Source organism: Paramormyrops kingsleyae, chromosome 8, assembly GCF_048594095.1.
Source record: "Paramormyrops kingsleyae isolate MSU_618 chromosome 8, PKINGS_0.4, whole genome shotgun sequence".
NCBI lineage: Eukaryota > Metazoa > Chordata > Actinopteri > Osteoglossiformes > Mormyridae > Paramormyrops > Paramormyrops kingsleyae.
In genome coordinates, this window is record NC_132804.1 from 4000282 (window position 1) to 4017595 (window position 17314).

At 41.2% G+C, this 17314-nt stretch overlaps 1 protein-coding gene across 2 annotated transcripts in view; it reads left to right on the forward strand.

Annotated features, from left to right (window-relative positions):
• The window catches only part of LOC111834582 (contactin-4-like), a 141927-nt gene extending 126594 nt beyond the window's left edge, over window positions 1-15333 (forward strand). For both annotated transcript variants that reach the window (XM_023794052.2, XM_023794053.2), the window contains exons 13-23: window positions 4112-4287; window positions 6027-6144; window positions 6981-7139; window positions 7698-7847; window positions 8289-8359; window positions 9814-10048; window positions 10987-11096; window positions 11739-11925; window positions 12234-12346; window positions 12449-12617; window positions 13311-15333. In XM_023794052.2, the coding sequence (XP_023649820.1) occupies window positions 4112-4287; window positions 6027-6144; window positions 6981-7139; window positions 7698-7847; window positions 8289-8359; window positions 9814-10048; window positions 10987-11096; window positions 11739-11925; window positions 12234-12346; window positions 12449-12617; window positions 13311-13402 (1580 nt within the window). In that variant the 3' untranslated portion in view covers window positions 13403-15333. The remainder of the gene's footprint in view (window positions 1-4111; window positions 4288-6026; window positions 6145-6980; window positions 7140-7697; window positions 7848-8288; window positions 8360-9813; window positions 10049-10986; window positions 11097-11738; window positions 11926-12233; window positions 12347-12448; window positions 12618-13310) is intronic.
• Window positions 15334-17314: the final 1981 nt, after the last annotated feature.

The following is a 17314-nucleotide window of genomic DNA, read 5'->3' on the forward strand; positions in this document are numbered from 1 at the left end:
GCAAGAGCTCTAAAATCATCTTATCTGCTTTCATGGAGTGGGGTACAGGTGAGTTTCCGTGTGTAGCAGTACTAAACAATACTTGTGTGTGTGTACAGTATGTGTGTGTGTGTGTGTGTGTGTGTGTATATATATATATATATATATATATAGTGCATGTATGTATGCAGTGCTACTTGTACCATGTAAGAATGCATCACAATATGTGCAATGTCACACCCAAGTGATGCAACCCCTCCAGTTCTAATGACAAATCAAAGGATTGTCACCAGTAGATGCGGTGTGACAGATACGAAGCTCTGGCTATTTATAGCTGAGGAGGAAAGGACATCAATGCAGAAAGGCTCTGATGAGTGCTGCAACTTCTCATACAGAGGCCACCACAGCACCGTAATATAAACTTCAGTTTGTGTATAATGTGTTTGTCTAAAGGTAGAAGGTATACTGTACTGTACCTAAATCAGGGCTGCCGTGGCAGGATAACCAGGGTATTTCTGTTGGCTATTAAGTACAATCATTGGCTATTGCTCAAGATATGGATGGTGTCTTTGGATGCCTTAATAATATGCATTAATAACGAAACAAACACAAACTACCGGCTGGTACAATTGGCTTGGAAACCTGAGAAATGAAATTTTCACAGTAGGTTGTTACAGAAACATGGAGGTTCTTGCAGATCTGAGGCTGGAGGGTAAATTTATCAGTGCTCACCAGCTGCTGGCTAAAGATGGAGGTGAGATTCTGCAAATAAAATAAAGGCAATATGTTCCGTAGTCGTGTGGGTTTGTCTACAGAATGCGTAGGACATTCCAAAGCTTTGTAAATGCGCATTTGGCTGAGTGCTCTTGATATGCTGAGTACACAATATAACATTAATGGTGAAATTTCTTGAAAAGCCCCTGTGTGACTTACAGGTTTTATGTGGTTTATGCTCTTTTTGTTGGAGGCTCAAAGATGACCGAAAATGATGTTCCTATTTCTGCAGGTTTGAACACTTGCTAAGTTGCTGCTAAGTTGCTAAGTTACATTTATCTACTACTAAGTCACAACTTTCATGTGCAGTATCAGTCTCCTTTTTGTGCCGCAGAGATCAGAGGGACTGAGGTAACAAGGAGATTGTTACACTCAGGTACAGCAAAATACCATCAGTACAAGTGTTTTGACATTTCTTGCTGTACGTAGCCTTTCATGCTGCTCTTTGAGCCAACCCTAAGTCATTTTTCTTGTAAAAAAAAAAAAAAAGTTCTGACTACATGTTGAGAAAAGTCTTATAGAGCGTATGTTGTTTCCATGAACCCAGTCAGTATGAGTTCTTTTACAATGATTATTTTCTTTCCACAGTCCCTGGGCTATATAAACAAGAAGCACTTTTATTGCGATTCTGTGGGGAGAAAATGTCTTCCTTAATCAGTGCATACTCTTCAATTTCCAATATCATCTTTCTGTAACTCAGTCCTGTCCTGTGTAATGTCATATTTATCAAAAGCTATATAGTCACTTAATTATTTTCTCAGTGTAAGTGGTGTTTCGATGTTTCAGAAATTAAATTATTCCATTTTTATTTTTTTAATTATTCCATTTCAGCTATTCTCTTCCAGTTTCACCATTATCCCCATGTTGTTACTTGCTATTATGCAGGCTTTTGGGGATCATATTAAAAGGAAAAATATGGTCAAGTGACATAAGTAGTTTGCCTGCAGAATAGCATTATAAAGCATGCTACTGAACCTGAGTACATCTGTGAAACCCTGGCAGCCAGTGGAATATTAAGAGATTGAAAATTCCACCACTGAAGATATTTCAGAGGAGCCTGTTTTGTGTATAATCATACAGTGTTAAATAAAACAGACTGAATTTACTCTATATTTTTCTGTGACTGTTTAATATTTCAACAGGAAAATAGGTCAGTTGTATTATTCTGTCTAAAACTACATTTTTTTTTTACTCTACAACAATTAAAGGGGCAACTGTGGGCATTTCTTTACTTTACAGTTGATATCTATGAGGAGATGTGATCTCCTTGGGCATTCTTTGTTAACGGGACCTGGAATGCCTTCCGCATTGACTCAAGGAGATTGCAGCTGCATTCATTCATGCTGTAAACAACAGCACTGCCTGTTGACCCTTCGCTGATACCTGATTGCTATGCAGTTCATTTGGTATCTCCAAAGCTTGTTCCCTCACATCGGGAATGCCCCCAGTGGGCCCTGAAATTGGGGCCAGCCCACGTTACATCATGCCTGCGATGTACACGCCTCAATAGGTACAATGTCCGTGTTTTACAATGACAGCCGGCAGCAACATATTTTACCAGAAAAATATAAATCAAATTAGCCTGAGAGCTTTCTACTATATTACTTCCCTTCTGAGCTCTCCAGCTTGTATTTAATGGCATTCCTGTACGTGTCTGCCTTTGTTGTCACTTTGGAGTGATGTATTTATCATTTTCCTGAACCACCTGAGGTTACGGGCTTAATCCAACACGAAACTGAACATGTAAGTTTAAGGCTGGCTCGCAGCCTTGCTTTTACACGGCATTAGCTCTGCCCCAATTTAAATTAAGAAAAATTCCTTCTACGTGACTCATTGTGAAAGTACTGCCCCACATTCCTACAAAATCAGGGTAGGATATTGCTGCCATTATATGCTTTGTCTTTTACAAAGATTGATGAAACATCTCTCTATAAAAATGATGCATAGCGAGGTCAGTAAATACGGCTGGTTGGAGGTGCCTCTGTCCTCAGAAGTATTAACAAGCTTTGTCACACTAAGAACTCCGTAGTTTAATATATGAATGGAATTAAGTATTTAGATGTCTTCATTTGAGCTATTTTCTTTATGGGGTGACAAGCTGAACATGGTGGGTTGTGGAGGACTGTACCTTAGGGTTACCTCACCAAAGGAAAGCAGGGTATTAGCAGGGCCGCCACGGGACAGCAGCTGAAATAAAAATGCCCAGAAGATCCTTCTCTGTGTTCGCTAAAGTGATTCATCCCCGGAGGAGCAGTAGGTGTAAGTTACACCTCTTCCTGAAGTGTGCTGCCGCCTTTTATCTGCGCGGCTGTGCCCCGCACACGTGGGCCCCGTCTCTGGCTGACACGCGCATCCTGCCGTTCTATCTATTTTTCATGCCTGACAGTGTGCCAGTGTAGTCCTTTATCTTTTCAGAGGGGACAGGAACTGAGACACATCATTGCTCATTGCATGCCTAACTAGACCTGTCAGTGATAACATTAAGAAGGAACATTAGGACTGTAGACTAAACTAATGTACATTTATGTATGATTATAATCAGTAAATAATGTGCTAACTGATTTTTGTTTTGTTTTGTTTTTTGTTCATTGCATAAGTAATTGTAATAGTATTCCCCAATCACATTGCAAACTGAATGATAACCCTGAAGAGCAGAGTATTGGAAAATCCAACAAACATGACATAAATAAAAGTAAACATCATCCGTTTGACTTTGTATTGTATGTGGGATTCATCGCTTGTATTAGAATTCTCAGGTCTGTGGCTTTCTCATAAAGATGGGTTTGTTTGTGGATCCTTTTTTGTCGTTAATTTTAATCTGCATTTACAATGAAGCCTTAAAGTAAAATGCTCACAGCACCACCAAGAGGGCAGAAAAGGAAGCCGCACAAACAGAGGAACCCGCGCACAGAAAAAAACACACTATTAATGTGCATGGCGCACAGAAAATACCGTTGGGCACTTTTTGGTGTGTGGACCCTCACGTCAGTAGATATACAGGGGATGCATTTGTGAAGATTGACGCTGCTGTTGTGTCGGGTGGACCTTTCATAGTGGACACAGATGGTGGCAATTAGCAGTATCGCAAGTGACAAGGACAACTGACTCATAAAGTGCTAGGACAAAACACTGCTTAGCCATACTACTGTCTGTCTTTCAGTTCAGCATATGTGTACATAGGATGTAACTTTCAGTCTACCAGCTGTGTGAACCAAAACTGATTTATGCAGCGTATCTGTACGTCTTGGTACAATATTGTGCAATGTGTACATTTTTCTTGAGCGAAAAGGAATTGTTCATTATGCTTTTTGCGGACAGCGCATTTGAATGCTGCTAACCTTCCATTATTTATTTTCAGAGCCAACAATTATTACAACTCCACCATCAACTTTGGACGTGACATTAGGAGAAAGCATTGTTCTTCCATGTCAGGTGTCGCACGATCCCTCACTGGATCTGAAGTTCACCTGGTTCTTCAACGAACAAGTCATCCACTTCGGAAGCCACGGCGGATACTTTGAGAAAGTTGGCAGTGTAAGTAAATAAAATATAATACTTGTCGTCAACCCCCAAATGTCTTCAGAGTTTCATCTGTTAGCTGAGAAATTTCTTCCAGGTTATTTAATGTCTCTGCATTAGATGTTGCTACAGTTGTCAATGAACAGCAGGTGATTCAAAATGAAGATGGCAGAATGCAGCTATCTTGTTGAAGTTGTCCGCTTTTTTATTTACGATGCTAGTCCTGGTCTTAATCATGTCAGAGAGAGACACACCAATACATTGGGACTTATTTATGGAAAACGTCAGTGACTGCTTGCAGTCTTGCTGAACTTTCCATGTGAAACATATTTATGGATCATGAAGCTACAGCCGGGCATGTTGATGGCCCTCAGTGGTGCGAATATTGAGAAAGGAAATTAGCGGCAAATTTCACACAGGCACATAAACAACAGGCCTGCCAGGCATCCGCGTGTCACCGGTAAATAGCAAATGGTTAAAGGTCCAGCTGACTAATGCTGCCGTGTTGTCCTGTTTACTTAAAGAGCAGCAACACTTAACCACGACAGGGTCATCGAGTCAATCACAGGCTTCGTGGGAACAATGTGCTTGGGATGCCCGTCTATGACAGGGCACATACACACACTGAAACATTACGGCAAATTTAGAGATGCCAACTTGCCTAGCCACACGTTCTTGGGCTGTGGGAAGAAACTCCACACAACAGAGCAGATTTCAAACCCACAGCCCGGAAGGTGTCAGGTGGCGGGGCCGCCCGCAGAGCGCTGAGTCGCTATGCTATGTGATAATATGCAAGCACTATGTTACTCCTCTCAATAGAGCATGTTCTCACAATGACTATGTAACCAAGAGAATTAAGAAAATGAAAAAATACACACAGAAAATCATAAATATATTTTAATCTCTTCTTCTTTCTGTCTGCCAAAACTGCTGAAAAGAAGATTAAAAGATCTAAAACTCATATGTTGGATCTTTTTATTTTTTTGCGGATTACCTGTTTGGCTTTCATGAGTATGAAGGACTCTGCTGTATTTTAACATGGGTGATTACCTTTTATTGTTTAGGGATTTGAGATTAAAATGTCCAGACTTATCTATTATTACATTCTCTTTTTATCTATTCGGGCAACAATATCATAATTAAGCTTTCAGTTGACATAATATATTACCCTGCCTCATCAGTTATATCCTATTAAGTATTTCATTTTAAAGCGTTAATTGCACAATATTTGCCAACCTGAATTCACAGGAAATTTGCTAACAAGTCTTAAATATAGTATTAAGTAATGGTTTAAAATTTTAAAGCAGTGTTCATTGCATTTCCATTCTGTGTTGTCAGCTGTTTAGATGACCAAACTTGTGATTATAAAACACAAAAGTAGAAGGCAGTGGATAGTGATAAAAGGCAACACCAAGGTGATTCAAAGTAAATGTCTAGCTAGCTATGCTTAGGCACTATCCAATTTTTCTGTCATACCATCCAGACATACCTTTTTTGGATACAGTATTTTGACAGTATTTTCGAATCTAATAAAGTATTCTGGTATTCTGATAATTTGAAATCTTGCCAAAATCTTGATAAAATTCACCCATGATAAAATTTGCTCGATCAGGGAGGATTTTTCACAGTATTCCGAGATATTCAGAAATACTGACTTACTGTTCCTTCCCTTACTAAACTAATCCCAAAGTATCACCTTAAAACTCCCTAACCGCCCAGAGTTGTACTGAGTATCACTGGTGTCCCTGCGGCAGCATTCTTCAGGAGACATCATGATCCGCAACATCCAGCTACGGCATGCTGGGAAATACACCTGTGCTGTGCAGACCAAGGTGGACAGCATCTCCATTGCCACCGACTTGGTCGTCAGAGGTACGACATTCAGGCTCGCAAGCCTCACTAAGCAGCTCTCCTGAAATATCACAAAAGGAACCTGCAATTTCTGTTCACCTAATGCATACATTCTATAATTAGAAGAAACGGTAACACTTCACATTAGGTGCACCTTCATAATGCATTCATTAAGCATTCATAGAACATTCAGTGCACCTTCATAATGCATTTATAGAACATTCAGTGCACCTTTATAATGCATTTATAGAACATTCAGCGCACCTTCATAATGCATTCATAGAACATTCAGTGCACCTTCATAATGCATTCATTATGCATCCATAGAACATTCAGTGCATCTTCAGAATACATTCATAGAACATTCATAAGCACCATGCAAGTACACTTTAACATCCTAACATCCCTTAACAGCTTTAATATACATTACTAGCAAACATTACATGATTATACAATTGTAATGTTTGATATTATTATATAACGTTTGTTATTATTGTATATTTCAGCTGTTAAGGGATGTTGGGATGTTAAGGTGTACATTATGAAGGTGCACTGAACATTTTATGAATGCAATATAAAAGCATTATGAAGGTGCAGTTAACGTAAAGCTTTACCGAGGAAACAAAGAAACCTATCTTCTTTTTTTCAGTGTACAATTTGAGTGATCGAAGCCGCCTGAGTGATTAGCTTGAAATGATCTGCTTGTTAGGCCTGATTTGTAACAGCCCTCTGATTAGCATTAGCATTAGCAATGCGATGATAGGACTGCGAGCAGCATTAGCCTGGCCGCCGCAGGCGCCGGCTGATAAGGAGGCCAGATCTGTTGCCTTGCTTCTCGCACGGCCGCCCTGTTTCAGGTCCCCCGGGTCCGCCCGTGAGCATCCATGTGGAAGAGGTCTCTGATAGCACAGCCACTCTCTCCTGGAGGCCAGGCCCGGACAACCATAGCCCAATTACCACGTACACCATCCAGGCAAGAACACCATTCTCGCTGGGCTGGCAGGCTGTCACCACAGGTGCGGGCTAAATTTAGCATGGCATCAAATACGCTTGACCAGACAAGATTATATGTAGAAATTTTACACTAGATGATGATTCCATGACTTCAGTCATTTTCGGCGCTGAACTTTTTCCTGAATACAAATGTTACAAAGTGACAGTTTAGTTCCAGATTAGTCTGTGTTTTTGAAATGCACTTTTTGACTTTGATTGACCTTTCGGCTGTGATTTTCTAGGAAGTTCATTTATTGATTTTATGCCATGTACACATTAAGTTCTTCCATCTGATTGTGATAATGCATTACGCTGAATAGCCCAGGATATTGCCATCTATATGTACTGTATGAATGTGATTTCTAATGTAATAACGTAGGAAACATAAGACACAACATTGGTCTCCAGTGTTTCAATTACATCTTAATTAAGGACACTGTAGCTGTTGATTTTGGCTGCTGGATTTGTCTGGCAATTGAGCGGTTTCCTGGTAAGCTGTTTAGTGGATCTCCCGGTCTGGGTAGGCAGAGCGGCTCTCCCATCGCGTTCCGCCTCACCAACGCCTGCTCTACCTGTGCCAGCTCCCCAGGTGCTTGGAGGCCAGCGTCTGACGGCTACGGTGACAGACCTGAGTCCATGGGTCGAGTCTGAGTTCCGAGTGCTGGCCAGCAATGCTATCGGGACAGGAGAACCTAGCAAGCCTTCCAAGAAAGCCAGAACAAAGGAAGCTCGTACGTATCTGAAATGGATGCGTGTGATATGGCCATTTCATACTTCAGTGTAATTCTGGCCATCCATGTTCTGTGTTCTATTTTACTATAGTGTGTTACAGCAGCACAGATTTTTATTTCTTTAATAAATGCTCAGCAGTGTGTATAAGGTGTTGGGACGATCCCACTGAGGACCTGAGTTGCTGCTTTGTCTTCCACTTCTGGTCATAGTACAGTCTGTGAAAATGTCAAGAGTCCTCATCATTCACAGCAGTTCCAGTAATCTTCTTGGTATTTCCATTTCAGCAGGTGACATGTACATTTTAAGATCAAGGATATCTTAATTTTAGCAGCAATTCAGTTTACTTTGGAGGAATCGATCGTATGTGTGTGATTTGGAGACCAGGCAGAGTGGAGGGTAAGGTGCGGAACATAGCAGAGCTTAATCGTCTTTTCTTTCAGTTCCAAAGGTCACTCCTGCTAATGTGAGTGGTGGTGGTGGCAGTCATTCGGAGTTAGTCATCACATGGGAGGTGAGTAATCCACTGTCTGCACCCTAAATAAACCATTTACTGCACTGCAATGTCATTCACTCCCGGAATAAACCATTTACTGCACTGCAATGTCATTCACTCCCGGAATAAACCATTTACTGCACTGCAACGTCATTCACTCCCCAAATAAACCATTTACTGCACTGCAATGTCATTCACTCCCCAAATAAACCATACACTGCACTGCAATGTCATTCACTCCCCAAATAAACCATTTACTGCACTGCAATGTCATTCACTCCCCGAATAAACCATTTACTGCACTGCAATACATTCACTCCCGGAATAAACCATTTACTGCACTGCTATACATTCACTCCCCGAATAAACCATTTACTGCACTGCAATACATTCACTCCCCGAATAAACCATTTACTGCACTGCAATGTCATTCATTCCCCGAATACATTTATTTGCCTTATATCTATTTGAAAGTTTGAATACAGAATAGAAATTGCCCATTTATTCAAACAGGAAGGACTTTTTTTAGTCTGACTTCATCAATCCTGTCCAAATTATCAGCAGTTTTATCAAGCCTAAAATTACATACAAATTCCCGTTGCTCCTTTTCCCCTCATAAGAATTATTGATGCAGTAATCTGGAAGCAAATCAGTGTGTTTCTATTCAGACTTCTTGCGAGGTCTAAAAAGTGATATATTTAACGTTGCATTTGTAAATATAAAGCCAGAAGATTAATAGATATTATGAGAAACATATTTCCATCCAGTGTTTCCTGTGTGTGTTTGTGTAGATGATAATGCCTACGTCAGACCCTTACGGCTGGTTGAATAGCAAATATTGCCAAGCTCTCTGGGTGGAACTGATTGCTATCGAAGACGGGTTGCCATTGTTTGTTAAGATCTGCTGTCACATCAGGACCCTAATCCCTTCTGATGCTGGTGTACTTCTATCTCTAAATGTAGCCGTTTCAGCTCTTCACACATGCCATTAATCAGATCAATCATGTGTAGCAAAGACTCAGACCAAAGAACTTACAGAATGCGTATAGTTTCCATAACTGACAATAAACAGGGCATCACAAGAAGAATGAAATAGTAGAATCTGCAATACTCATTAGCAGTGAGATCTGTCTCTTATTTTAGTTAGAATGAGATACCGTATAAACACAAGTCAGAAGCTAACAAATCACACTGACGTTTTGGAACCTTTTTGATGACAGTGTGTATACAGTATATATATATTTGCTGATAAAAGGCTTGAAGTGTCACCTGAATGGGGATCAATCTGCTTTTTCCGTAGTGTTTATAGAGAGGCAGGTTTTGCACTGAGCTTCTTTACAGAGGGAAGATAACTCCCCATAAATATTTTAAATGAGTGTTGTGCCTTTGGCTTTAAGAGTAACTCTGCGCAGGTGCCACACTGAAGCTGACGTGTTTCTGCCTGCATATGACCGTGCGTGTGACTGTTGCAGCCCATTCCTGAGGAGTTGCAGAGCGGTGGAGGCTTCGGTTACGTCGTGGCCTTCAGACCTTTTAGCACTCCTGGGTGGATGCAGGCGGCCGTCACCTCGGGAGAAGCTTCCAGATATGTCTTTAAGAATGAGAGCATCCCCCCATACTCTCCTTACCAAGTGAAAGTGGGCGTGTACAACAACAAGGGGGAGGGGCCTTTCAGCCCCATAACCACCATATTCTCGGCTGAGGAAGGTAAGGATGAGCCAATGGCACATAAGCATCACACTACAGCAGAGGTAGGGAAAAGTCGTTGACTTTCAAGTAACAAGTAAGTCTGAAGTCAAAACAGGAAAGTCTTGAGTCAAGTCTTAAGTCCTAAGCTACAAGTCCCAAAAAAGTCTGAATATAATCCTTTTTTCTGTTTAACACTACAAAGTCATATACATACTGTATATAAACACATTATATCAATTTGTGCAATTAACAATTAAACGCTAAAATTGTTGGAATAAATAAGTGTATTTTTTAAAGGGCAACAACATAAATATAAGTGTAAAAATAAAATGTGCACATTAGACTTGATAACATAAATATCAGACTTGTTTAGGACTTGTAACTTAGGGCTTAAGACTTGAATTGAGACTTGCCTGTTTTGACTTGGGACTGGACAGTTTTAGACTCTCTTGACTTGAGATTTACCTGTTTTGACTCAGGATTTGACTTGGAACTTGAGTGGTAGGTATTTTTACTTGAAAGTCAATGACTTGTTCCCACCTCTGCACTACAGGACATGGGAGATCCAGTCAGAGCAATGTTCTCCGAGTCTCCACCCCAATATAATGAACATCATATATGTTTATATAATTCTAAGGTACTTGATTCGTAGATGCTTTTACATTCAAGTTAAATTTAAATTTCCATCAATAAAAAACTGAGCAGTACTTTGCTGGACCACACAGTGACAGTTTGTGTGTGTTAACGTTTATGTTTGTTGATGCAGCTGGTTTTCAACCTTGAGTAAAGGGGACAAAAAAGATGTCCTTAAACTGCTCATCAAAACAGTGTAGTTTTTACCATGAGCCGGAATTTTTCTGAGATAAGAACCAGCAAATTCAACTAAGCTCATGTATTCCTTTTTCACAATTTACAATGTCGTAAAATATCTGTAAAATGATCTCGATTAACTTCAGAGCCAGACAAAGCACCTACCAGGATCCGCGCCAGGAGTCTCTCTGCATCTGAGGTGGAGGTCTCCTGGAAAGCCCTGCTTCTGAGCAAGAGGAGAGTCCTGGGCTATGAGGTAGGTGGCGAATGGGTAGGTTCTCACCAAGGTGCTCCCGCCTTTCACACCGCTGCTTACACGGCTTGTGCATTATGGCCTGAGCATCTTCTGTGAGCAGACCTTGTCACCAGAATAATCTGGAATGTAGCAGAGATGTGCAACTGCAGCATATTCCTCTAAATTGTTCATGATCTGCTGAGTGGGTGCACACAGACTGTGATTGCTGTATGTGCAATCAGGCCGCGTTGTAATCATTTTTTTTACTATGCTGCTTTGTTCTGTCACAGAATGTATTGCAGTTAAGGAGATAATATTGAGCCTGTGATCCATGTAGCTGACTAAACGCTCTTGATTGTTGTTAATTGGCATTTAATACCGCTGGCCATTGAAATTCAATTTAGAGTAACCGTGCTGGCTTGCTACAAATTCCGGTGGGCTGTATGTGACGCTCACGCTTTCATCAATACAGCTAAAGCCTTTGATCAGGTTTTGAGGGCACTAATATGCAGGCCTGCAGTTGCGCCTTGCAGTCAGGACCTTGGTGACTTTGAAATGGTAACACTGAGCAAATAAAACGAGGGCTTTGTACTGACGCAGCACAGCGCTTCCCAGCTCCCTGTCAAGCTGGCCGTTTAACTCACTGCCGGTCTCGTGCCACAGCTGAGATACTGGGGCAAAAACGAAAAGGAGGAGACGGCCAACATGCTGAGAACGGTGGGGAACAAGACGTCTGCCGTCATCCAGGGGTTAAAGGGTAGCAGCATGTATTACATCACCGTGAGAGCCTACAACACGGCAGGGACGGGGCCCGTCAGCATCGCGGTCAACGTCACCACGAAGAAACCACGTAAGGCACACGATACGCCGCGGCGTCTGTATGCGATAACACTAATAAATGTTAATAAAGTTCACTGACGATCAGATTTCCCAGCTCAAAAACACTTTACTCAGCTCGCCAGCCAATTACGAGGTTTAGCAGGTGTGTTTGAGCAGGGAAATCTGCAGTGTGTCGCACACTGGCCCTCTAGGACCAGAACTGGGAAACCCTGGTTTAGGATTTTGTAAACTGCAGAGGGCCTGTAACTTTAGGTTATAACAACTCATGTTGTAAACATTAATACAGAAAATGTTTTTTCCCTCGGAATCGTACTATAGCCCCGAGCCAAGCACCTCTGAAAGTCATGTGGAATGCATCAAATTCCAAGATCATCTTGAACTGGGAGCATGTCAAAGCTCTTGAGAATGAATCAGAAGTTACTGGATACAAAGTAAGACCTTACACCACAGACCTGACTCAAGCGTTTCCAATGTCACAGCTGTCATGACTCGCTTGCAAAATGTAACGTCTGACTTGTTTGACATCTCCCAAGGTGCTATATAAGCGCAACAGGCACAGCAGGCCTGATGTCATGGAGACCAACACCACATCAGTGGAGCTCTCCCTGCCTGTAGATGAGGAATACATCATCCAGATCAAACCATTCGGTGAAGGAGGAGAGGGGAGCAGCAGCCGGCAGATCACCATCCCCAGAATATCAGGTAGCTGTGCAAATGGCACATACCATACATATGACCCCTGTCAAACATATAGCTGAAGTGTGCATATAAGGTGGGAAAAGTATACAAATAAAGTCCTTCTAAAGAGACGGGTCTGATAAGCAAAACTACCTTTAATCAAAATTTTAAAATCAACTTGTGCTCATCAAAGACTCACTGTCCCCCTCTGTTGACATATTAGTGAATTGCAGCACTCCCATGTTAATTCTGGTTCATGAATGCAGCTCTGTTCCCTTGGAAATACCCTTGTAAATAAACGTGCAAAGCATTTCAAATACTTTAATAAATGCTTATTTAAACAGAGGCAGGTGATGCTGTTATAATCGTGACCAGCAGGGCTGTGTCTGTACAGTACGAGTTGCGCAGCCTTGTTTACCAGCATTTTTGGCAGATGCTCCAGTTTCCCTCATCCCAAAGATAGACCATTTAACCCAGGAGCTATGATTCATGTGTCGTGAGATTTCTCCATGGGTGCAGTCCCCTGCAGTGCAGTTCAGGAGCTGGCTTTCCGCACTGTGCTTCTGGGATGAGGTCTAGTCACTGCTGACTCATAGTCGATCTCCATGGCAATCGGCCTAGATGAGTACAGAGAGCTAAAATCTGATCATTCTCAAAATTAATTAGTAAAAATAAATTGCTCCATGGTCTAATGTGTTCACTTTGATTGTATTTCAGGTCCAAAAGCCATCGGTTCAGCCTCCAAGGTATCCACTTTATCGGCCCTGAGTACAATAGCACTGTCTTTCACAGCGAGGACATCTTTATGACGAACAATATCCGGAGAACTCTTCCGCTGACAAGGAGGCGACTTAAAGACCTTAAAAACATAAGAATAAATAAATAAATAAACCTGAAAACGTATGAGCGGCCACCAGCCACACTCCGTGGCGTATAGAAGCTCATTAGTGTATGCTATAGAAGCAGGAGGACACACCTGAAGATATGGAATCCCGTGAGAAGTGCAGCAGGCCCCTCCCTTAAAGTGTCATTCAAGAAGCGGGGGCGTCTGCGGAAGTCTTGAATATTGTTACCAAAGCAGCTTTCATTAAAAGAGAAAAAAAAGTTCTTATATGCATATTTTGTATCAGATGCTGGGCTTTTTACAGATTTCTTTAAACATACTTACAGATTTGCTCTGTTCCAGTAAAACTAGGATGTACAGCATATAGGTGCATGTCAAGTCCAAGAGGAACCATTTCTTTCATGGGAAAAGGATAAACCTTTCTGTCTGGTTCAAAGATCCCCTTCGACATCTGAAGCCATTGACATTTGACGGCACGAGCGACACATCTCCAGCCATCTGTACAGCGGACACAGTGAGCAAAGGCCAGGAATGCAGGGGCGAGATTGAAGACCATGATCCAGCTGAATCTCCGAGCACTGACGCGAACACGTCATGTGGCACGTAGCACGCATACGACATGTGACGAACGAATTCCAGACTGTCAAGCGGTCCGTCTTCACATGATGCCATAGCTACGGGAACTGAGGAAGGAAAGGTGTCTCTCTGTTCTTGTTTGACCTCCATCGCACACGGTGAGCCCACTTGGAAGATTACACACCTTAAGAGGATCTTCATTCGTCGAATTCGCCGCCCCGCCGTTCCTTAAGTGGGTTCCCGGTGCCCTTTCTATGGTGTCACCCTCTCTGCTACTAGTCTGTTGTTAGAGCTTTAAAGCTCTTCCTTATGTGTGTGCCTCATATGTTCCGAATTCTCAGGTCTTTTAAGAGCCTTAAGTAATATCATATAGATATATATGTGTGTGTGTCTGTGTGTATATAAACATTAATGTACATGCACACACATGCATATATATGTATATATATATATGTGTGAGTGTATGTATATTTATATATATATATATACACACACACACACATATATATGCATGTATGTATGTATGTATATAATGACACCACTAGTTCATATGGATTGTAAAAGGTGACTAACTGTCATGACCATTGAGTTTAGGCAATCATTCTGCAAACATCATTCACATCATATCACTCATGAAGGGGGGTCTCTGTATCAGTTTCGGTTAGTTTACATGTGACCTGGACGTGCGGGAAGATGCACTGGCTGATCTTTAACAGGTGGAATGTTGCCGATGCCTCTTTTCAGTTAGTCCTCTGATGCTATGTAGAACTGCTACAGTACCGTATGTAGCTTGTAATCCAGTGAAAAAAATGCAGGTAGTTCTTAGTCAAAAGGGACATATAGGTTAGTGGGTCTGTTCGATACCTGGCATTCAATAAATGTATAGTATCCTTTTTTGTATTCTTCAGTTTCTTTATATTGAAAACACTTTCTTATGGTCAGATTGGTTTCTTTATGAAAAATCTGAAATAATGGTAAACATTTCATACTGTAGCTAAACGTTGTTCCGCATGACATTGTTGGCTCTATCCGCATCCTGATGAAACAGCGTGCAACCATCCATCGCAGCCATGGTAACTGCAGCGTGTAACCATCCATCGCAGCCATGGTAACTGCAGCGTGTAACCATCCATCGCAGCCATGGTAACTGCAGCTTGCAACCATCCATCACATAACTTCCTTCCTTAAACCAGTTCTCACCACTAACGGGTCACATTCTTTAAAATCTCCTGGTCTTTCCAAACAAATCAGTTTTATGTGTGTTGTTGTCCTTGTTGTTGGTTGTTTATACTGAGTTAATAAATAAATTTAATTTATAAACCCGTGTGATTTACCTGTTGTTGTTTACGGCACGATCAGTTACTCTATACGTTTAACGTCTCTGTAATCGGTATTCAGTGGTTCCCCAGTTGGTGTCGTGAGATCATGACCTTAAATGCAGACATTCAGTTCTGCTAACGAGAAGCTCAAACTGTGACCGAATGGAGTTTGTGACCCGTTTGGACTTTGGACAGCATGACGCTACTGTTGCTGCCTAATTAAGATATCTGGCTGTATAAATAGATTAATTGCATTAAAGCTCATGCCAATCAACCAAATAGTTATTTCAATAATAAAAATTTTATGTAGGTTTTTCAGGGAGATTAGGCTACCTGCATATCACACTGAGTAAAGACAAATGTTACTAACATGAAAGTTTATAGAGGGAAAGCAATCTGGATGTAGTAAGTCAATATAGATCTCGGTGAAACCCAAAGTATTTATATTAAGATTATTCTGCCTGCTCTGAGACCGATCCTTTAAGAAAACAGCTTATGTCTCTGCAGCAAGCCGGTATCTCTTATCTTTAGAGACAGGCTGAGATAAGTTACGGTGACCAAAGCTGGAAATCCCTGAAGTAAATAATACAAATAAGGTATTTAAAATCATATTGTGCATATTTTGAAGTCCATGCAAGAGCTAAAAGCACAGTCACTTTAAATTCTATCACATAGGCATATTGTCAGTAACAGGATTATTCAACACATAAATCCACTACAAATAAATAATTTGCATGAATCTGTGATGTCTTCCAAGATGATTATTTGACCCAAAAAATACTTGTTCTCTCAACCTACCATCCAATAAACTACCATTAATAGACAATCTGTCGACATGGATTTTGCTTTTCTTGACTGACATACATCAGTCTATCACAGGTGCACTCTCCTCATTTATCAGCAATTATTTCCTTTGAGTTGAGGCTTTGTCACTGACTGTATTTCAGATATGCGTTGCCTATTCATACATTCTCACGCATTTCACTACATAGCTTGTGTAAGGTCACTGAAGGGAACATCGGCGTGCATTCCACCAGCAGGAAGGCGACACTCTTTCTTTTAACCTTTTTTTTCTTCTAATTTTTCATCTGTGGCTGTATACCCTGATAACCATTCTGGGTGAAAAATCTAAGTACACCTGAATGACTTGTTCAGAAGTTGGTAAACTCCCCATGTTTACAATAACTATTAAAAAAGCCACATTGCTTCTTCAAACACCTTAAGTGCACATCTCTCCATCTCCCTTGGCCTGATTGAAAACAGCAGGGTGCACCCCAAATCGGACGAAGTTTTATTTAACAAGGTGATCTGCAGTGGAAGATCCCTCGACGAATAGCCCGTGTGTGTATGTGTGTCTAAACCGTGGATGCCAGCACTGTCAGGTCTGACAGATAATCAACGGAGGTGAACTTGTCTGCTTGCAAGGCCTGAAAACACTCGGAGCTCCGGCTGTCCCACAGTTACACTCCCCGGTGAAAGAGAAATTGCACCATGTCTGACCAGTGCCCTGAAGGAACTCTCACGCCAGACAAAGTGCATGAGAACAATAATGGGAAAATTCCATAGGACACGTCCGGTAAGATAACATAGTTCTCTGAAAAGGGGAAATAGGGAGCTAGCAGCCGTACCTCAAATATACTGCTGCAACAGTGGAGAACTGCTCATCTTAAACGTTGTCTTTTTGCGCTTGTTAATTGAAAAACAAGCATGCAGAAATATGGCTTTATGGTGGAGACACAATCGGATTTAGATATGCAAACCAACTGCATGTATAATCAGGGGAATTCAGCCATGCCGAAAGCCAATTTAAAAGACGAAAACGCAAATCTCCAGCAGGTGGCGCAAGCATAAGTTTTCATTACGGTACATTGTATCATCTCCTCTCATCGAAAAAATCTTATTTCATTTTTAAATTATTTTTAAATTATTTTAACCTCATTTTGAACTCTCCAGTACAACAAATGAGTAATAAAAGGCAACCA